Here is a 23,777-nt window from a genome sequence, read left to right on the forward strand (position 1 = left end):
TCAAGTCTTTTACTCCTGAAAGGTTGCTTTACAAGTCGGTTGCCGTCTTTCCATGCGCTAATGTTAGTTAACTTCCATTTATTTTTATTATCACGTAGTTGCTTCTAGAAGTTAGCCATCTGTTGGGCTGAAAACTGTCTGCCACCCTTTTTTTGCGGTGATTTTCTTTTCTCTAAAGATTTTACAAACAGGGTTTTTATACAAAGTGACAAAACAAATTAAGTCGGAAGTATTTGTTAGAAAAAACACTTTGGCTAATCCATTCAGAAAAGATGTAGTTGCCAGTTGATAAACTACAGAATGCGAGTCACTTATCCTTAACCAACACGGTCTCTTTAAGCAAACCACAACCTGATTTGACGAAGAATAAACGTCAGCGTCACAAATACATCATTAAACACCTTGCGGATGTGCATTTAATGTAAATAAAGTGCGCATGACGTGGTTTAGGGAGTAGATTTGTTTGACGTGATAAGTGTTTTTGAGTCTACCTGGAATCAGCTCAGAAATGTTAGCGGAAGAGGAGAGAGGCGGGGCAGAATCTATATGAATGCAACAGCTAGAAATACCACACGGCAGCTCTGACTGTACAAAGGCTCTGGGGCAGTGATTCAAATGTCAGATGTGACATTTTACTGCAGTTCTATGCATCGGCCGTGAACTGGTGCTGGTAGCAGTTGTCACCCCCCGGCTACAAAGCATTCCCTTGATGCAGTCAGGGAAGGTTGTCAAAAGAAACTGAGCGCGTAGAAAAAAAATGTTCAAAACCTCATGCACTTTTAATTCAGCGCAGCTGAGACATCTTTGCGGTGGGCGCAAGGGAGGAGAGGGCCAGGAGCTGTCGTTTCTAATTCAGTGCACCCATGTATTGTTATAAATCTCTTTCCCTGTCTTTCCCGATCCACTACAAGGGAAGTCGATCCTTCTTCTCAAATAATAAACAAGAACAAGGAAGCTGCGCGCTGAGCGCTGCAGAATTGTGAACGCGCCCGGCCATCTGGATTCACTAACGGAGGCACCCTGACAGCTCCTAATTATAATTTATGTACTTCTTTGCGCAAGCACGCACGAAATATGCCCAAAATGGCGGAACAAAACTACATTTACCCTATCACTTCAAGCCTATTAAAACGAAAACACAAGGAAGACGAATCACTGGCCAGATGACAGAAAACGCTAAGGAATGTGTGGAATTCCTCTCACCAAGGCCCTAAGGATACTTCTTTTTTTTTTTCTTATAACATTAGGATCTCGAAACTCCTCCCCCACTTACAGTGGGGAGGAGTCCGAGCCCTAAAAATAAGTACAACATTTTTTTTTTAAATACTAAAATACACCCGGCAGTAGTGCCGTCTGGGAAAACGCCCTTCTCTATTTCAGTTTGCAGACAATCATTTGTACAATAAAGTGCAAAGTGTGAGATAGATCGTATAAGACTACAATAAATTGGCATAGACAATTGGCATAGACATTTACCTAGGCCTCCTTCCTTTCCAACGAATCACCCACGCCCAGCCCAAGAACTTTGAAACAGCGATCACTATAGGCCCTTCAACAGATGTTTTTAGGATCCTAAATGCCACACTGCTGGACCTGGTCCCCAATTTTAAACATATGGGTTTCAGCCATCGGGACTTGGGTTTACAGTGTGCTGGGCAGGCAAAGAAGATATGTGCCAGTGATTCGTTCATATCAGAACAAAAGGGGCAATTACTAATATTTGCGCCACTCCATTTGTTAGTAAAAACGTTAGTAGGCAGCAATCCCACCCTAAACTGATGATACAGTTTCCTATCTTTGGGGATAGTAATTAAATCCCAATAGCCCTCATATTTTGCATCATGCTTGGTATCAAGGAAAGCTTTAGACAAGGAGGGGCTAGTAGTAGCTGCAAACCGCCTCATAATTATCATGTTCCAAGAGGCTCCCTTAAGCACCGCTTTTGTTGGAAATAAGCTTTCAACAGGGGATGTCCATAAACGGGTCATCCCCATCTCGCAAAGGGTATTTTTAACACACCTAAACCACGAAATGTTCCTAGACACATCAGTTTCTCTAACTTCTAATAGAGCCAGAGCGTAGTGTGAAAGCTCGGGTGTCACCCAAAGCCTCCTTCAGTAAGAAACTGACCTGTAATGTACCACATCCCTAATCGAATAGCATCCCAGATCTAGGTATAGGGGTAATAGCGGGGTGGACTGGGGGAGGCCAATTATGGACCGTAGGAATTTGTTTTGTGCTCCCACCAGAGGATCCAAATTGGCGTAGCCCCACAGCTCAGCTCCGTATAAAGTTGAGGCGCCAATTTTGGTGTTATAAATTTCAAGGACTGGTGCAATTGGTTTAGTATGCGATATCCTCTTCTCCTTCAGCAAACCACCCAAAAGTTGTGCATGCTTGACAGTGAGCAGATCTATTTGGGGTTTCCAGCTGAGTTTTTTTGTCAATTGTTACCCCCAGATAAGAAAAATCTCCATTTGTTCTAGGGTTCCACCCTTCATTTTGACACCACCCACGATATTCTTGCGATTGTGTAGGACCCTATATTTTGTTTTGTCCACATAGACAATTAGATTGCAGTCCTCGCATAACTCCTCGAACCTCATAAGGGCACGTTGGAGGCCCTGTCTCACCTTAGAAAGAATGAGGGTGTCATCTGCAAACATAAGTAAAGGGATTTTAGACCCAACTAGAGACGGTGCATCCGTAGGAAAATTCTCGAAATATTGCACTACCCAATTAATGTAAATTGAGATGAGGGTGGGGGCTAAAACACACCCCTGTCTCACCCCCTTCCCAACTAAAAACTTTTCAGTGGTGCTTCCCAGCGCATCCCATCTCACCTGCACATAGTTATCAGTATGCAACTTAATCAAGAAACCCAAAATATCCAGTGGCATACCCATCTTTAAAAAAGTGTGCCACATCTTGGTACAGGGAACAAGGTCAAATGCCGACTTAAGGTCGACAAAAGCTGCGTAGATTGTGCCACCCCAAGTACTACGGCACGCCAATAGATCAGGATAAACCTAAGAACCTGATCTACAGTGCTAGTGCATGACCGAAAACCCGCCTGGAGATGGGAGAGAATTTCACGTTCCTCAATCCAAGCCTGTATTCTACTTAGTACCAACCTTGCTGATACCTTTTGGATGCAATCGATAAGACTTATGGGCCTGTAATTCCCTGGTTTGGAGCAATCACCTTTTTTATAGATGGGGAGTATTACTGCTCCTGCCCAAGTGCCGGGCATAGATGCTCCACTAGCGATAGCATTCGCAAGAAGCTGTATGTATGATGCCCAGGTATCTATATCGTGGAGGACTAAATCAGCAGGTATGCAATCAGGCCCAGGCGCCCTGCCTCTTGGGACTAGGAGTAGAGCATTTTCCACTTCTTTCGTAGTAAAATATAGTGTGGAGTTGGTGGGTGGCATAACAAACAGATCGTTTGCTTCTCCAGCGCATGCAAACTGAGCTTTAAAATGAGAGACCCATTGGTCTGGCTCCACGTGATTCGTGGGTGCCTTGCTAGGGGGCCCCCTACCCCACCAAGTGCCAGAAAGGAGTCATGTCTCTCCCTGAACATGCTTTTAGCAGTTCCACCCAATGATCTTCATCCCAGTCCCTTTTGGCACGAGCTTGCGCTGCCTTGTATGCAATCCTAGCCTTTCTTATGTTATCCCTATCTTTGGACCGGATTGCCACAACTAAACTCCTGTAGGCCTTGCGACAGGAGGTGTCATACCAGGCGGCGGCTTTAATTCCAGAGTGAGTAATGTTTTTTTTTTGTTTTGGTAATAAAAAAAGCTTGTAAGCTTAATAAAAAGATCCTCATGGACCTGCACAACTTTAAAATTGAGGTCTTCCCGTGTTGCACATGTCTGAAGGGTACCTAAGGCGTTGACTACCAGCCTATTCATTAGTTTCATGTGCTCTTCCTTTTTGATCAGGTTTGCCCATTTGATACGTCTAGTATCATTAGTCAATTGGGCCTCAACATAATCAGTACATTGTGCCAACCTAGCTCCACAAAGTGTATATTGGGAACGTAAGGAAAGTAACAACGGGTTGTGGTCGCTTTCGGGTCTTTCACAGACCACCATATCTATTAAATTTGACCAGAACTCCTTGTTGAGTAGGAAGAAGTCTATTCGACTGGTGCGCTGCACAGTACTAAGAGGTGGGCATACCATGTTTGTCAGAATTCGATCTCCCATTGACTGCCCTAACCCCTTGTTCTAGGCAGAAGACTTTTAACTGGAGTGCTGCGCTCGACCATCTTTTTATTACAGGAAGATCAAGGGGAGGAATCAACCACTGTGCATCCTCCAACACTAAAATGCATGTCATGAAATTCCAGGGGTTCAAATGTGCAATTAAAATCACCTGCAATGATTACATTTTTGTCACCTCTATGTTCTGATAAAAAAAGTGTCTAAGAGTGCTACTGTAGGAGAGGCTTTCCCACCTTGCAAACCCCTTGAATAGACATTCATAAGTAACAAGTCTGTGTCATATGCCCGCTGAAGCCTAATTATAAAAGTGTCCCTGCAGTCAATGTGAATCTCCTCCACCTTAAGTTGCTCACATTGTCTTACCCAAGTAGTCAGTCCCCTTTGGTCTACCACAGTGCCCCTGTTCTGCCGCTTTCGAAAAGTTTAGATAACCATGACGGAATACTTGGTCCACAGCCCAGGTCTCTTTAAAAAAACAAGACATCTATCTCCTTAATAAATATAGACCAATCAACAGAGGCTGTTTTGTGTGGAAGCCCCGCGATATTCCATGAAACTAGTTTGGGTCCTATATTGTCACTGAGATTGGTACCGAGGCCTGGCTGAAGGCATAGGCCACATCTCACCACTAGAGAATTAACCCCTTTGTTTGGGTAGTTAGTTGTGGGTGTTGGACTAAACTTCCTTCCCGTACCAGTCCTGTGACTGCCCGGACACTCAACAATATTTGGCCCATATGGTACGGATAAAGGTAAATTCTCTTTATTGGAGGTGCCTAAGACCAAATCACCCTCCCCCAACTCAATTACTGGAGGCACGATCTTGTTCGAGCCTGATGAACTCCTTAGTCAGTCAATGTCCTCCAAGTTAGAAAATAGCTCAAATCTGTTGAGAATTGGTACTTCATAATCATACGAACCTTGTGCATGGACTGCGTCCCTGGGACCAACCCTTCCAGTTGCTTGGAACCTGTTGTTTCAATAGAAAAAACCCAATGGCAGAATAATGATGTTATCCCTGCTCAGGTGCCTGGCCCCCCGCCCTGTCTAGGATGGTTTTGACTATCGCTGGGGGCCAATAATTCAACACCACACAGTCACCTCTAGAAGATTTCGATGATTTCCCTACCCATGGAACTCTACGTATCATTTTAAATTCTTGAAATGATTGATTACCCAGCCCAGTTCTGATGTTCAACAAATTGAGAGCCTTGTTCCTGAGTGAGGACCAATGTTCCTCATTTCCAGATGATAGGACTGGGACGTTCGAGAGTATAATGGTATATGGCGTGGCTTCAGGCGGTAAGTTAAGGGAGTCACTGGGGGTCGCTAAGCCCCCCTGTGACATCCCTGGATCTTGGCCCCCAACATGTTCCCGCCTAGGGCCAGCCTTGGTTGTGGTTGGAGTTAAACTACAAGAATTTACAGAGGGACATGGTGTTAGAGCATTGGAGCAGCGACAGACCTCAAGAATGGGCGGTCTTGATGTATGAGCCGCTACCGAACTCGGTTCAGTTAAATCGCCAGGGTTACCATTACTCAATGTAGACTTTGGGGGGGAAAGGTGTTGCTCAATTTTGGTCAGTCTTAAATCAATGCCAGACAATGTAGTAAAAAGGGGATCAAGCATAACTGAGTTTCTCTTCAAATTTGGCTATAGTATGATCTTCAAAATCGTTGGACACCTGTGGAGCATTTGCCGGATCCCTATGACCGGGTGTTATCAGAGTACCCAGAGCTGGAACGGCATGAAGGAGACCCTTATTACCCCGTGAAGTCCCTCTTGTTTTTGCCACTTTACTGGCCTGGTACGTGGTTTGTGGTAATGCACACGCTTTCCTTTTTTTGTTTGCATTTGTGCCCCCCCCCCCCATCCTTAGTCTGCACAGATCTTTGTTGGAGTGTAAGGATCTTAGCAGAGGGAGAGGGTGCCGGAGGTGATATACTAACCACATTAGATGTATTGTTTGTTTGAAGTACTGGGGACAAAGAAACCACTGGCAGCATGCAATCTGTTGATAACTCTGGGATTAACAGTGAACCAAGTAATAGGGCTTCGGAGGAAGCTCGACGAGGGTCTAGGGAGAGTCTCCTTTGGGTGAGCTCAATTTCGTGTATTAACACAGACTCAGCCTTCATTAAAAATGCATCCAAGGTACCTACTACCCCTGGGCCGCCTGCCCCCTTACGTGTGCCCTTGCTCATAGCCGCTTAATAGTACTAAACCACAAAATAAGAATAAATATAGATGCGACACTGCAAATAATAACCAAAGTCTAAAGCAACTGACCATGTCCTAAACGGTTCGAAGAATCCGATGGAAGAGAGGTGGCCCAGCCCTGCCTACTACGGGCACGGACGGGCACGGACGGGCCCACCCTTGGCCTGAGCTTCCCCCGCACGCGTCCCACGCTGCGGGAGTCCTAGAACGATTTTAAAGCGCCTCCTGGCTCTCAGCTGTGACGCTGCTGAAAGGCGCCACAAGGTGAAGCTGGGAATTGAAGTCCCCGGCACCCTCAACGGATCCAAATGTTCACGGAGGGTTCATGGCAGCAGGGACAGCGTTGCAGTTCCCAAGGACTGTTGCAGGCAAGCAGGGGAGGACCAGCAAGAACGACCAGCAGGTTAGGCAAGGGACACCACATGGCGTTCTGTTTCCTCACTGCCATTATTTCTCTGTGGCCCACCACAACTTTTGTGCGCTATGGAGTCACCTGCAGTTTCCGTGCGCTGCCTCCAAGCATACTAATTGCTGAGTGTGCTTGAGCCCAGTAGGTGCAACAGCCATCCTCACATCTCACAGGCATTGCAGCATGGGATAGTGCTTGTGCTGTGGCAGGCAGGGTCACAGCAAGTTGAGCAGAGGATGCCTATGCCGTCGTCATAACTGGACCAAACTAATTACAGGTAGTACGAGCAGTGACATGACCTGCTGTGCTCAAGCAGCCTCCTGACCTGCAACAAACCCAGTCTGACTGCACTGATTAATATGTTAAAAAAAAGCATTTTCATTTGGTGTAAATTTTGTTTTCACACTCATCTGTCGGTGTAGGTAAAGAAGTAAAACGCATGTCTTAGGGGGCAGACAGCAGAGCATGGTTACAGGATAGAGACTGAGGCAATGCGTGTATTGAAAGTTGGGCACAATGGTGGTGGAAGTGGGCTGCAGCCTCCTTGGCAGCATTTTCTGCCACAGCACTTCATTTTTTACAAATTAAGCACTGATAAGAGCATATAAATGGTAAACTTCCTATTCCTAATTTTTAGGAATCAACAGATAAATTATTTCCATAAATTAAAACTGGCCATTTAGGGTACTGGTTTAAACATACTGTCCGCCAGGGTCAGAAAATGAAGTCTGTAATTTAAAATAATTGACCTGCCCGATAAACAATTTCCGCATAGCCAATGTTTTTCAGTATCTTGAAGACAGATTTGAAAGCCTTAATTTTTAGCTGGTACAATAATTTAGCATCCAGCCCACAACAAATGACAACCATAGTCTAGCGCAGGAACCGATTTTGCATCCATGATTTTTACTAAATGAGTTAGGACACATTAGGTTATCTCGAAATATCTTAAAAGCAAAGATTGAGGAAGCGTTTTTAGCCCCCAAGAGGTTAAAGTGTCCTTTGAAGGAGACTATCATCGAATAAAATGCCAAAATATTTGTAGCTCCTGACTGGTTCAATGGCCATCCCCATTACTTGCCAGAACACTTAGACGGGGTCTAAGTGTTCAGACAATTAATTTAGGTCTCTTCTCGTTACTTTGACGACTAGTTGAGTGATTCACACAATTAGCAGATATTACCATTATGAACCACCCCGGAAGACTGGTTTGTAGACCAAGCTGCAGCTTCTGTATTTGTAGATCTCTACAAACTTGCCCTATTATCACCCACTTGGAGGGAACTGAACATTCTGTATCGTATAACACCAGCATGAGGTCCTGGAATGGCTAACTCGGTGACAGGAACCTACAGCTATTTCTATTGTCTGTCCTGATGAAAACTCCCAACTGAAGGGGGAGGGGGGTTGAAGAAATCGTAGACTGGAAGAAAGTAATCTCTCTTTTTTGTGATAGCAATACGATTAAATCATACTTTGTATTTTTTCATTTTTATACAATTGATTGATAAATAAAGTCACACAAGCAGTCACAGTGATGATTCAATCTGCATTTGGCACATATTTTGGTACCATAATTGCAAACATTTGGCTCTTTGAGCAACTCATTTAATGAATTGAATAAAAAGGTACACATACCCAAAAAAGGAGTTTATATTACTACTGTCTATGAAGTTTAGATGTGATGCACTTGGCTACATAGAATTGACTGCTTATCACTATTAGAAGCAAAAACCCCTGGGAGGCAGTTGTATTTTTAGAGTACACTGTGTACTAGCACTAGGGTAATGAGTATACTAATATTGAGAATTCACTGGTTTTTTTTTTTAGGAGAGGCAAGATGGCGTCGGGATGCGTGGTCGCTGGCTGAGCGCTTCCTGCTCCTAAGCCCTGCATGATGGAAAAGTGATAGTGACGAGAGCTGCTACCTGTATAGGGCAAGATGCACGACATGATGCACGGCATGATGAACGGCCTGTGACCTGTGCTGTGCCTGCGCCAAGCTACGGTTTCCCCGCATCGGATAACAAAGTATTGTGTGTTCTATGCTGATATATGCGGATACTTATGCTCACAGCAGATATCGGTGACGACAACCTTTCAACCCCTCAACCTTTCAACCCCTCAGCTCTCCTGCCGGCTCCTGTCTGCCAGCCTGCCGCCCTCTGCTCTCTCCCCCATCTATCATGCTCCTGCTCCTGTTTTAGCCGCCGAACAACGTCCAGTGGAGGAAAGATGCAGCTTGACAGGTCTCAGCATTCTCGCAATACTCCCGCTGGAGGTGATGTATGATTAAAGGCAAACATACGCGGCACTTATCCAAGAGCTCTCGGGAGCATTTTAAGCATCTTTAAGAATAACTAGTCTGGAATGTTGAAATATACCTTGTGTGCTGTTTGTGGAGCTAACACGAGTCAGTGCTTTGTCTTTTTCCGTCTTGGCTTCTGGCTCTGCATCAGTTCCACGCTGCTCCGATCTGTTCTGCTACTAATCACTTGCTTGTAGCTGTAGCAGCTGGCTTTAAAGACAAAAAAAAAAAAAATACGGGACCCTACTCTTAAAGGGCAACAGTCTACAATGCGAAGAGGGCCTCGGGGGAGAATTCCGAGGAGTAATCTTCGCTGCTTGAACTTTTCCTTGAACTTTTCCTCACCAGAGCGATTGTTAGGAGGCGGAAGGGAGGTCTGCTTTCTGTGTACTCGGGGCTCGGCCGGTAGGTCCAAGGCGCCCGTTAAGTGTTTGCGACTTGAAAGGCGACTTGAAAGGCAGCAGGCACAAAAAAGAAAATGCAAATCCAAATGTGGTACTATTGAATGCTATCAGCTCTGTCAGTTAAATCCCTGCCTGCACGCATGTGGTCTGTTTTTCACATTGAGCGTTTTGATCACATCCAAAACAAATTTGAGACTGGTTAACGCCTGGCAGAATTCTTTAACACTGCAGCAGGTGCAGACTGCATCGATTGAATATAAAGCAAAGCTGGGTGAGACGGTACCAATTGAACAAGAAGCAAAGCAAAAGGCAAGAGAAAAAATGAATGATATGGGCACTGGAGAGGGGGAGAAAGGACAATATGACCTAAAGGAACTATGCGATCAAAGCTTGCTATCGGATCAAGACATGCCTCAACATACGCCTCAGTCTGACATCGTGGGAGAAAGGGGGTGCCCATACATTGAAGAACCCGGGCTTAATAAAATGGTGCGAGATGCACTGGAGGTGGAGGTTGAGGTGGATAATGTACATACGACAAAACTACCAAAGCTAACCCAGAGACGACCAGAGACGAGATGGATTAAAGCCAAGGAATTAAAAAATAAAGATCAGGAACATGCAAATGAGCAAGAAAAAGATAAAGACAAGGACAAAGCGATAGAGAAAAGTACAAAGAGAAGGAGAAGGAGAAGGGCAGCAAAGAAGGCCTAGAGAAAGAAAAATATAAAGAGAAAGACAGAGGTAAATCCAAAAATATGACCAGCTGTGAGCAACAAGGGGTCTACGAAAAGCCCAAGCAGGATAAGAAGAGTGATAAAAATGTGTCTAAAAATGTTGCTAAAGCTAGTGATATAGAATTGGAGAAAAAGAAAGAAAAGATCAAGGGGAAATATAAGGAAAAAGAGAAAGAGAAAGACTTTTAAGACACCGAAGAGATGGAACTAATGGCCAAAAAAGCAAAGCGGCTACAAACCATCAAGGATCTGAAAGCAAATGCAAAATTGACAGCGCAATCAACTACATCGCAGCCTAGTATTTTAAATATCTTTAGTCCATTATCCAAAATGGGGGCGAATAAAGGGTTGAGTTATGAATCAACAGGTCAGGACCCAACGACACAGGGCGGGGCAAGTAGGGTAAGCCCAAAACAGGTTCCAGGGATTAACGCTCATCTAACCCAGAACCCTTCCTTGGACAAATTACACTCCCGGGAAAACAATTCACATTCAGATGAATCTGATGCAGACATTTACGAAACCGGTATTTCGACTTCCAGTGAGGCAAGCGATGTTAATCTAGGCCTAGACCAAGGCCAAATCCAAGACCAAGACCAAGACCAAGACCAAGACCAAGACCAAGACCAAGACCAAGACCAAGACCAAGACCAAGACCAAGACCAAGACCGTATCAACTCCGGAAATATCCGGATACCAGGATAAATATCGATCCTGGACAAGGAACTACACCAAGGAAAAAACTTGAGAAAAGAAGAATAAGGAATAAAAAATTAAACAAATCGGCCTATGTAGATACTACTGATCAGGGAAGTAATCCAGAGCCAATCAATAAACGAAAAAACCTTAAACCTAAAAAATTAAAGGAAATAACACTGGCTCAAGAAAGTGGAGAGGATTCAACTGGGGATATCTCTCAATACGAAGGAATAGATGAAATAACCGAGCCATCCCTGAAAGATATACTAAGCTCCATAAAAAAACTTCATAAAGATGTTAAGACAGACACTCAAAAGCATCAAATAGCCATTCAAAAGCTGCAAGGCGCAGTTAACAAAGTGGGAAGCACCTGTCTAGCGATATCAGAAAGGATGGTGTCAGTTGAAACACGAACTGACCATCTTGAGAAGGATGTTACTTATCTTCAACAACAGGAAAAAACACAAGAAGGAATTATACAGGACCTGATGGTAAAGATTGAGGACCAGGAGAATAGATCGAGGAGAAACAACCTGCGCTTCCTGGGCCTTCCGGAAGGTGTCGAAGGCAATGATCCAAGGGGGTATGTAATTAAACTTCTCAAATCAGCTCTCCCTGAATTGAAAAACTGGGAATTGGAGAGAGAGTTTCAACGAGCCCATCGCTTCCCCCTTACCCAACCCAAGCATTCGCAGAACCAATCTAAATATCCAAGGGCAATGTTAGTGTTTTTTGGAAATTTTTTACTCCGAGACACTATCTATGACATAGCTCGTCCTACAAGCAAGAGAGAATTCAATGGTACCGTATTTTTTGTAAGACCTGACTTTGCCCATGCAACTGTTGAGAGGAGGTGGAGGTTGAGGCACTTATTTACTCCCTTTGAGCAGATAGGCGCAAAAGTATTTTTACAGAACCCTGCCCGACTGAAAATAGTTTTCAGGGGGATCAACCCGCAGCTTCACCAGCGAATACAGGCTGAAGATTACCTTAAAGCAATCTCTAAGATTGCAAAAAAGTGACATCAATAATGTTCAGACATTTTATTTTCCTGGTATGATACAGAACGGACCATAAGTATTATATAAAGTATGTTGTTGTGATTAATGTGAAGAGAACAATATTAATCTCTAACTAAACAGGGTTCTATTTTGGACTATTAACAATTGGAGTAAAGCTCTCGCTTTCATAGATTTTTTTCTACTAAGTAACGATAACTCCCATGAGGGGCAGGGGGGGGGGGGGGGGGGGGGGAGTGCACGAAGGCGCCCTGACCAAACGGACGCCCACACCAGGATCCTACCGGATCAAGGATGCCTCAAAGGGAGGTAAAGGGGGCGGGGAGAGGGGGGGAGGGGGAGACCAGGGCCAAAGGGGTTTAGCGGGGGTATGAGATACACGCAGAAAAACATACGGAAAGAAATTATTGGGGGGAAGCTCCTTTATAGAACGCAATTTAGAAAACAATCATTGTGTAATAATAAACAACTGGTATGGCTAAATTAAAAATACTGTCAATGAATATATGTGGCCTCAATGATGTAAAGAAAAGACAGAAAGTGGCAGAGGGACTCAAGCACTCATCTGCAAACATTATTTGTTTGCAAGAAACACATATCGAAGGGGCACAAAAGCATCTACTTCAAACACTTGGATACCGACTCATCTCCGCCACCACACAAGGATCACGTACTAAGGGGGTGGCGATCTTAGCAAAAGGGGCAGGGCTGCAGTTTTCAAGATCAGTCGCGGATAAATCGGGACGATATGTTATAGCAGAGTGTGGATATAATAACGGGAAGAATAAATTAACACTCTGCACCATTTATGGAAACATTAGTGACGATCCGGACGTGCTGATCAGTGTTTCGGATGAACTTGTGCATTGGCCCCTCCCGGTGATAGTGTGTGGTGATCTAAATATCCACTTACCTAGCGATTGGTCTATGGGTCCAGAGTTTAAATTTTGTGGGAGGAAGCATAAAGTTTCAAGCATTAAAAGATATGTGTGGGTTGCACGGTTTAATCGACGGATGGTTAGCAAAACATCCAGGGGATCCTGGGTACACCTATTTTTCTCACCCGCATTCAAAACACGTAAGGTTAGATTATATGCTTATGTCTAACGCATTGAAATCAGGATGCCAAATAGAAAAACTGCCAAGAATCCTTTCGGATCATAATCCACTAGTACTCAGCCTTACGTATGATATAGATAAACCTTCACCAAACACATGGACGTTTGAAAAGGCACTATTGTATAACGAAGGATATTGTCAACATATGAGAAAATGGATCCCGGTCTTCCTGTCTGAAAATATAGGGTCTGCAACAGTGGATGTAGTGTGGGACACTCTGAAAGCCTGTATTAGGGGCGAAACCATGCGCTTTTCTCTTCAGCTTAATAAAGAAAGGAGGTTAAAAATGACAGCTCTTGAACAGAATCTATGTAATGCTGAGGAAGATCTGATTAAAGCAATACATGAAGGAAGGGAAGTAGATTCCGCTATAAGCAGGGTAGCAATCGCAAAGAACTATATCTCAGAAATTTTAATTGAAAAGGCTATTACGAGGACAAACTCTCAAAAAGAGAAAACGTACGAGCTAAGCGAAAGGGTAGGTCACCAATTAGCTGTCCGAACCAGGGAAGAATCGTCAAGCACTTTAATAAAAGAAATCATTGATCCAGGAGTTGGCCTGAAAGTAAAACCTTCTGATATTAGAAGAGCTTTCCAGAAGTTTTATCAGAATTTATATCATGAAACTGATAATGTAGGTCGCAAACCCGATCTATATTTGGGTCTAATTATCAAAGATCAGCTGGATACAGATGATCGAGATTTACTAGATGGTCCCATACAGTGGGAAGAAATTCTATTATCGATGAATTCTATGCCTAATGGTAAGGCAACGGGCCTGGACGGAATACCTACAGAGTTTTATGTAAAATTTGCGCTACAAATCAGGGGGATTGTAGCAGAACTCTTTAAATCCATCGGGCAAGGGGGGAACCCACCGAGGTCATGGTCATTAGCCAAAATAGTAGTTTTTCCCCCAAAAAAATAAAAACCAACAGGAAATGGGATCTTATCGACCAATTACTCTGATAAACGGTGATTCCAAAATTTATTCTAAAATATTAGCATCACGGCTGGCACCCTTGATTCATAAAATAGTCTCTGAGAGGCAACACGGGTTTGTGCCAGGAAGATCTACTATTGACCATGTACAAAGAGTTATTTCTCTCTTTGACTACACGGGAACTACAGGAGACCCTATGGCGCTCATCTTGCTAGATGCGGAGAAGGCGTTTGATAGGGTCTCCTGGAAGTTCCTGTGGGCGGCAATGGCAAACTGCGGTATTGGTGAAAAATGTATAATTGCTATTAAACAGCTGTATGTAAACCCCAGAGCCAGCGTCTTGATCAACGGGACTCTGTCAGAAAATGTTATTATTACTAGGGGGACCAGACAAGGATGCCCTTGCTCACCCCTTTTATTTGCTATTTATATAGATACATTTATCCGGAGGTTGGAAAATAATGCACTTATTCCTCCCATCCTAGCATGATATGGGTACAAAATGCTTAGGATATGCTGATGACATCGCCATTGTTACAGGGAACCCTATAAATGCCATAAGTGTGATAGAAACAGAAGCACTACTCTTTGGTGAAGCCTCTGGGTACAAACTGAATGCTAGTAAGACACAGATTGTGTTGAATAGTAAGATCATGATGAATGATTCTAGAGTAACGGAAAAGGCAACATATCTGGGGGTCAGTATCTGTGCTGCTATAGAGCTCATTGTCAGCATCAATATAGACCCACTTATACAACGGACCAAGAAAGCGCTGACCAGACTGAATAATCTTCATTTAACTATTGGTGGTCGAACTAATGTAGTCAAGATGCTGTTTTTACCTAAATTTCTGTATTTTTTTCAGGCTATTTGTTTAGAATTTTCCCCACTTGTGTTTAAAAATATAGATACACTGTTTTCTAGATTTGTCTGGGAATATAATCGACCACGCAGGGCATTGCGGTGGCTCACTAACACAAGAGAACGTGGAGGCTGGGCTCTTCCCAACTTCAAGTTTGTACTACTGGGCCACAGTATTAAGATATAGCTTGAGTCTTATAACTGGCAACCGTGGAAGCGGTAATATATCAACACCACAAGAACTTATTCTGGGAGTCGGGGCCGCTGGATGTCTATGGCGACATGTTAATGACGGGTATTTTAAAAAAGTCAATTTTAAGACTATTAATAACGTTATCAAAGTCTGGGGGAATGTTAAGAAGCTATTAGGATTAGGTCGCTACTCCTATTATACTCCCGTGAATCTGAACTCAGATCTTCCTGAGATTTTCCACGACAATTATATAAAGAAATGGAATAATCTGGGGATTACCCAACTTGGTTGTTTTTTTACGCCTAATGGATTTAAATCATTTGCCGAATTAAAGTTAGAATTCAATATTCCTAATAGGGATTTTTTCAAATATCTCCAAGTGAGAGATTTTCTTCTGAAGAAAGGGGGTGGCCGGATCAAATTTCAACCGTGTTCTTTTATAAGAAACTTACATAGGGAAATACCCTTAAAAATTGGTGAGATGTATGGGGCTATGAATGCATTGTTACCAGATGATATGAATAAACATATAATGGCATGGCAGACCAAACTTGGATTATCTAACCAAAGTTTGGCATATTCATATGAAATGTCACTCTCTCACCTTATGTCCATAAGGCTTCAAGCACAATATTATAAGACCTTTTTTTCATTGTATTATACCCCATTTAAATTAGCTAAGTGGGGAACTGAGAAAGGCACAACCTGTCCACGCTGCTCACTCCCCGCGACAGATATCATTCATATGTTTGCGTCCTGTGACTCGCTAACTAATCTAATCGCTGAAATATCAAGCTTTCTCACAGAGATAGCGCATTATGAGGTCAACATCACAACATCAGAAATCATGCTGGGGGTATCAAACAACGAAAGGCCAAAACAATTACAGGGGTTAATTTTTGTTGCGACGGGGGTGCTTCGTTTGTGTGTGGCATCAGCCTGGCTTGATCCAATACCTCCGTCATATATACAATGGAGGGCCAGACTGCTGGCGACATGTAGTCTTGAAATTGCCATCTATAGAAACAAAGGGTATAATACTCGTAGAAGAGGAATGAAGATCTGGGGTCCCCTACTTGACTGGATTGAAGAAAATAACTAGAGAGAATAATAGGAGATATTAGAAACAGGAATAAGATGAGAATCTATGAGATCCTCTTCCTTTCACCTTTCATGTTTATGTACTACTCTCTTTTCTTTTTCCTTTCTTGTTTCTATAATTGTACATATTTTCTTGTTTTAGAAAATTACTGCGTTGTGATCTGTATCCTCTTATGTTTGAGTGTATAATTACCTCTTGGTCTCCTGGGGGGAGGTGGGTGGGGGCTGGGCCAAATGTATGTAAAATTAATAAAAATCTGCAATAAAGATTGCTTAAAAAAAATAATAATAAGAATTCACTGTTAAAGAAAGCACTGGCAAAGCCAATCGGTCCGGTATTGTCTGCCCATCGTTTGGCTTTGTCAATGCTCGTTTTGCCTTTCCATCATTCTTTTTATTAAAAAAAAAATGTTTAAAAGGAGAGAGAAACTGACAACAAAAATACTTTTACGATCTGAAAAAAGTACACATTTGCCCAAAAATATCCATGGCACTAAAAAAAAAAATCAAGTTATTTTTGTGTATGTGCTCTTGAGAAATAGCAAAATGCCATCACGGAGTTAAGTTTGAATGGCAGAAGTGGGCTCATTCACTGCCCCTTGCTGTATATAGTAGTGGAAAGAAGGAAACATGTTTTGGAACATAATAGACAAAGGGCTGAAGAAGGATGACAGAAGCCCTCTAAAAGTATAAAACATAACATTTTGCTAAAATCAGATTGGGAATGGTGGTAAATTGCGGTACTCTCTGCGTTTCTACAAGTTATTTTTTACGACACACAACTTTAGGAAACTGGAGGTCTGACGCGTATGGGAAATCACAGTCGACTCCGAGGACACTGGTGGGCCAAGTCCGCCTTGGCAGTAATAGCAGTTGGGAATCCCGCCATGGGACAAGTATGGGTCTTTGGCGACTAATTGGTCATTAATGAAGTCAACTGTGGGGTTTCAACACTAATGCACGAAAGGGGCACTAACAAAACAGAAATCAGTATTAATGAAGTCGATTTCAGACACCAGTACACAGAATGAGGATCCTTGCATCATGAAGATGATGTTTGGTTATCAATATGTGGCGTATATTGTAAAAAAAAAGTATACACTACTAACTCTACGGGAGAGTTATTGGAGTAAAGTAAAATGTGCGCAAGTAAAAAAAGAATTAAAAAATACGGTGCCTGTACAAATTATCGTTCGTGTAAAAGTGTTTTTTTTACAACAAACTGTAGGACACTTTCCAAGGAGCTTAGCTGGAAAGTGCAAAGTATGTACTGTGTATGGTTTGCTACACGTTAAAGTACCCACCCACAAAAGAAGTACTGTTGTGCTCAAACTGCGCCTCCCTCCTAGAGATTGATTGAGCGCTTTTGCACTAAGGACGAATACTGTTAGTCCAACAAAATGCAATACAATAGCGAATTTGATGCGCACGTGACACCAACCCCCCCTTTATCACCATGTGTAAGCGTTAAGGAATGAGCGCGAAATTAGATAAAGCAAAGGAGAGAACAGGTGCAGCGGGGAGTGCCTGCCGTGATACGGAGAAAGTCGGTTTAGGGGCACATTCTCCCGTTTAAGGGAGCGGTCAGATCAGATAACACGAGGAAGCAAAACATGTGTATTTATCCAGCTAATTACTAGTACTCAAACATTAGATATGAGAGTACGACGGAAAGGCGCGTGCAGGTAAGGAGCGTGTCACAAGAGATGGGGTGGTCCGTACCTGGCCCTTGCTGCGCTGAAGAGACCCGGGCTGGGCAGCAGTAGAAGTTGCCGCAGGGAGAGCAGCACCAGCAGCCAGTGCAGCAGGAGGTACAGCAGCATGGAGGGCACCAGCAGGCTCTCGCGCAGCCCCGGGCTCCTACCGCGGGCGGCGCCGGCGCTGCCGTTGCCGGGGGCGCTCCTCCGGCGCTTCCTCTCCTCCCCGGTCCCGTTCTGCTCCTCCGAGCCCCAGGCCGGGAGCTGCGGGGCTCCCGCACGCACCCTGCGCACCGCGGCCCCCTCCATCTCCGGGCTCCGCTTCCGCCTCTCTCCGGGGCAGGGACTCGCGCCGGTGCTGTTGCAGGTCGGTCACGTAGCTCGCGCGCAGGGGGTCAGAGCTCTGCAGTCCCGCCGCCGCCGCCTCCTGACACTGCACCTGCCCGGGGGAGGGGCCGCTGCGTGCGAGGCCGGGGATAGGCTGAGGCCGTCGGCGGGGTGTGTACGGAAGAGCGAGGTGCTGCTGTCAACCGGGGTGCAGGGTCCCCACGTGCTTCCTGAAGTCAACCTCGGCGCATGAGAGGGGCCGCTTCGACACCCCTCTGTCCCAACGAGAGAGACTGTCGAAAAGTGGTTGCCGGGGCTCGAGCTAACTCTCACACGCCCGAAGGAGCACCTCGTACAGTGCATGAAGGGCAGCCCGTCCTTTGCACTAGCCCGCGGCCGCGCTAGCGTTGATCTTGCAACCCTCCGATGTGAATATCTCTACACATGTGACCTGACATTTGCATACAAATATAAAAGTGCGTTAGTGACCCTAGTTACAGAGGAACATGGTGTCCTTTTTATCGCACCAGATAAAATCCGACTCAGCCATTCAATTGTTGAGAATAGCATGCAGTTTAGAGCCTGGTTATTAGTTTGCCGGTCCCACCGCCAAAAACATGTGGCTGCCACATTCACGCCCTCACCGCCCTATTAGGAGTTTGGGAAAAAACATAGGATGGGTTAGAAAAATGCACACCTGATGTGCTTTGGCAAGTGGACACACCTCCAAATCACACTATTAAACACTCCCCACCCCTGACCAGCGTCCTTTACTTCCAAACGGCAGCAGAGCAAGACAGCCAGCCATTTACTGCACTTGTTAGTGTAGGCACCTCTTTTTCAATCACTCTCCATCACCTTTGTTTCTTTTTGGTCCTGTTTGGGCACATCCCTTATCTGTATTTCTCCCTTAAACCCACTCACTTCCTTCTGTTTTGTTAACATCATGCCCCCCCACAAAAATACTTGCCTTCATTGTACAAGAGTTGACAGTCATGGTGGATGAAATCCTTCTAGTAGAGCCCCATATTTTTGGAGCACAAGTCCAGTATACTACTCACACTAGGAAAGCAGAAATGTGGGAGAGAATAGTCAACAGGGTGAATGCTGTTGGGGCCACCCTACGCACACAGGGCGTCATCAGGAAGCAGTGGATCAAACTCAGGCAGAAGGTGTGTGGCAAGTACATCCTCCACTACCTGGAGGCACAGAGGACTGGTGGTGGCCCTCCCAGCCCACCATTACAACTCATGCCCTGGGAGGAGAAGGTTTTGGCCATCCTGCATACTGAGGGTTTGTCAAGAATACCTGGGGGACAGAACTCTGGTAAGTTACACTTCTACAACTGACACAATATCACAATGTCCTGTTTGCTAATTACTCTGCCTTTGCTATTGTCTCCTACATCTACACTCATACACATGCAACATAGAAAGTATCAGGCGTTGTCTGCTTTTCTGTAGCATATGACACCACATGCCTACAAATCATTGACCTACCACATGTTGCAATGCTGTGTGTAAGTGCAGCATCATCAAAATACCAACCCAGGACCCATAACATGTTGTAATATGGCAATGTATGGTCAGTCACAAAGGCATGACGTCAAGAGGCCTTGTCACTCCAACTCCAAATAAGATGCTAGACTGCTTGTGTCCCCGCTCTCTTGTCAGCCATCTTACTACTGATCTACACTAGTCGGGCAGCTTACCTTTTCTCAACTGTTGCTAAAGTAGGAGTGAACTGTCTGCAACTACCAAGAGGCTTTGTCATCCCAACTCTAACCAAGATGCTAGACTGCTTTTGCCTCTTCTCACTTGTCAGCTATCTTACTACTGATCTACACTAGTCGGGCAGCTTACCTTTACTCAACTGTTGCTAAAGTGAGATTGAACTGTTTACAACTACCATAAGGCTTTGTTATCCCAACTCTAACCAAAATACTAGGGGTCATATGTATCAATACTGGATTTTGCGATTCCATAATAGCGAATTTTTACAATTCGCTATTATGGAATTGCAAAATGCAATGTATGTAGGTTTCACAATATTAATTGCGTTTCATACATGTTCCTTAATTGTGAATCGCAAATTGCGATTTGCTATTAAGGAATACATTTCCATTCATTCCTATGGGCCTAAACACCCATAGGTATGAATGGGAAGACATTCACAATTTGCGAGTACCAAATAGGTACTCGCAACTTGCAAATGCAATTTCAAGGGTGATGGGGGCCAAAAGGCCACCCTGTGCACCGACTAAAAGGTAAGCGTGCACATGTGGCACAGACATGCCCTAAGGGCATGTATGTTCGCCACATGGTACCTTGGAAAATGCACAAAAGTGAATTTTTCATTGAAATTGCTTATTACCACCAACTTGAAGTTGGTGGTAATTTGCGATTCCTTAAAAGGAGGTTGCAATTTTTTTGGGCTTCCTGCATGTCATTTAAGGAATCACAAATTGCGATTCCATAAATGCATTCGCAAGATAAAGAATCACAATTTTTGCGATTCCCTATTTTGCGAATTCATTTTGGGATGATACATCCCAAAAGGCGTTTTCCCGTTCACAAATGGGTCGATTCTGAGAACCGGTACACGCTTCATACATCTGGCCCTAGACTTCTTGTAGCCCTTCTCACTTGTCAGCTTTCTTGATACTGAGCTACACTAGTCAGACAGCTTACCATTTCGCAACTGTTGCTACAGTGAGATTTAACTGTCTCCAACTACCATGAGGCCTTGTCATCCCAACTCTAACCAAAATGCTAGGCTGCTTGTGGCCCTTCTCACTTGTCGACCATTTTATTACTGAGCTACACTAGTCCGGCAACTTACATTTACTCAACTTTTGGGAAGGACAGATAGAAAAACTACCACAACTACCATGAGGCCTTGTCCTCCCAATTTACACCTAGATAGACTCCTTTTGCCCCTTCTCGGCCATCTTATTAATGAGCTACATTAGTCATGAAATGTGTAAAGTACAGACAATGTTCATCACAAATACGCATATGAACAGTTTGCTTGAAGGTGTGCTGGACACATTAATTCAAACTTGATGGCCTGAGTTACGACATATCTGCGGAGTACCCATGATATATGTCAGCCATGAAAGAGACAGCTCATTTCCAATGCCAGGTGACCACTGGACTATAGATTCCTCACAAGATGAATGCCGGTTGGTCTGAATTTGACCGAAAGATACTTTGGCAGTGGCATGGCAAGGAGGGATGGGGCGGTACTCTCCAGGTGACAGAAATTTTGGGGGTGCTGGCTGGTGGCGGCCGCCGCCCCCCTCTCCCCCCACTCTTACCTGCGGCCGTCACAGGGTGGTGGCTGCACAGGAAACGCCAGCACCCCGCTCTCAAACATAGGGGCTGCCCCCGACGGCCAGTGGCCTAGACGAATACACAAGACATGACTACATTTTGTTTGTGTAGCTGAGTGTTGGAGATGTTACGTCTATTCCCAAAGAACATATAGCGCCACATCCAATGAGATGATGAATTCAGATACATGGATTGAATGTTAAACAATGTCTAGTAACCAAATACAACTCCTTAATCATTGTTGACTGAAGTAATAACTAACTACCCTTTATCCCTTCTAGCTTAACATTTAACCAGACACAAAGAACTTCGATGTACATACCTCAATTTGGCCATTGACTATGTTTTTAATTACTCAACAGGTGAATCCACCACTGCATCTGAGCAGAGGCAGGAAGGCTGCCAGAGTCACTCTCCAAACCAGGAACGAGATGAAACCCTCATTAATGCCAATGCTCCTGAACCGGTGGATGTCTACGACTGTCCTGGTCCATCTAGACAACCTCGGCAGACGCCTACATTTGGGCTCACTGGACTCACACCTCCCACCACAGCGGAAACACCACAGATAATCGCTCGCCCCACAACCAGTGCACCTAGCACTGCCAGTAACATCCACTGCCCACCAGCCCTAGCCTCTCAGATAGCTGCCACCACCACCACCGGCGTCATTGAGGAGCAAGGACCCAGTGGGAGGGTGCAGTCTATGCCTAGGGCCCAGGGCAGTGGGGCTACCTGTTGTGGAAGGGTAATTGTGGGCCCCCAGAGGGAGCCCACAGATGGTACGGATACCCAGGCTGCCATCACACAAGTCCTGGAAGTCTACCAGGACTGCCTCAGTGTGTTGGACCAGGCCGTCACAGAGATGGGGGAAATGAAAGTGCTGCATGAAGGCATATACCAGGAGGTTGCCAAAATACAGGTGGAGGTTGGCAGAATCTACCCAGAGGTTGCGGGCCTACACACTGAGGTGGCTGGGGTCCGCACTGAGGTGGCTTGCCTCCATTCTGAAGTGACCTCTCTGGTAGGGGTGCTTCGGGAAATGAACAGCACCCTCTGCAGGGCCTTTCCTCTGCCATCTACCCCTCCCTGTGAGCCTAGTACATCCACAGCATCAACATCTGCTGCAGCCACAGGTGGGGAGGCCCTGCCAGAGGAGGATACTTCTGCAAGCGCCCCTGGCCCAGCAGCACAAGACCCCCCCTCTGTAAGAAAGAGGGGACGTCCATCTAAGAATTCAGGATCTAAAGAGGGCAAGAAAGACACCACCACCAGCAAGAGAGGCCGTACCTAGTCTCCCTCTGTATGTGCGCAGCACATTCACCATGTTGACTTTCTGACCTACATTCCCATTTCTGATGGGAGGAGTATGTTGGACTTTGGACTCGAGATAATATGGTCTCTACTCCAATGTTTTCATCCACCATGACAATCTCTCAGTTTGTTTTTATTTTTTTCACTCATTACTTTTCAGTTGATTACTTTGGTCTGTTCACTCAATAAACAACTCATGTCACCTTAGCATTGTCTCCTGTTGTAATTCTCACATATGGCAATGTGAAAGTACAACCAAGTGAGCTTTGCTATGTCAAAATTAGAGACTAATGGAAGCATGGATATATTGTATGTTTAACAAGTAACACATCTGTAACATTGCCATATCACCACAAGGCATACATATACATATCTGGGCTTACAACATCTTTATTACATTGGTCAAATCAAAGGCTGACATGATATCATAAACATTGTTTAAAAAGGGACATGACTCAGTGATCCAGGCTCAATGATCACATCAGCTACTGTAGACTTGCACAACATGGTAGGAGAGGACACATCTGACAACATACCTACCAAAAAATAGCCAACAACAAATAAGGTCAACATCATCAACTTCCAGCATGTTGACGTCCTTATAAAAGGAATACAACATCAAATTAATGTGTACACCAACACATGTCTACCACAGTTTCTGACTACAGGGACTTTTCAATTCAGCATAGCATGCATCTGGTGGAATGTCACAAACTAATGTAAGTGATGGGCTACAAGCAGTTTGAGGAACACAGCAACACCTACATCCAGTTCGTAGACAATGTGAAGGTAGGATATCATGATTTTGCCAGAACCCTACAATTTGTAAGATCACATGATAGCACACGTATTA

The 23,777-nt window shown here is 44.5% G+C and overlaps 2 protein-coding genes across 3 annotated transcripts in view; one reads left to right on the forward strand and one right to left on the reverse strand.

Moving 5' to 3' along the window:
- Positions 1–18,393, reverse strand: part of ERMP1 (endoplasmic reticulum metallopeptidase 1) — a 689,629-nt gene extending 671,236 nt beyond the window's left edge. Inside the window, exon 1 of one of the 2 annotated variants that reach the window (XM_078675921.1) lies at positions 17,974–18,393. In XM_078675921.1, coding sequence (XP_078532047.1) covers positions 17,974–18,257 — 284 coding nt within the window. In that variant the 5' untranslated portion in view covers positions 18,258–18,393. The remainder of the gene's footprint in view (positions 1–17,973) is intronic. The other variant, XM_078675920.1, reaches the window with a different exon arrangement.
- A 591-nt stretch (positions 18,394–18,984) lies between these two features.
- On the forward strand, positions 18,985–23,118 carry LOC144819612 (uncharacterized). Its single transcript, XM_078677433.1, has 2 exons — positions 18,985–19,601; positions 21,973–23,118. Exons 1-2 carry the CDS (start codon positions 19,271–19,273, stop codon positions 22,902–22,904), a joined length of 1,263 nt encoding a protein of 420 aa, XP_078533559.1. The 5' UTR covers positions 18,985–19,270; the 3' UTR covers positions 22,905–23,118.
- Positions 23,119–23,777: the final 659 nt, after the last annotated feature.

Source organism: Lissotriton helveticus, chromosome 2_1 (assembly GCF_964261635.1).
Source record: "Lissotriton helveticus chromosome 2_1, aLisHel1.1, whole genome shotgun sequence".
NCBI lineage: Eukaryota > Metazoa > Chordata > Amphibia > Caudata > Salamandridae > Lissotriton > Lissotriton helveticus.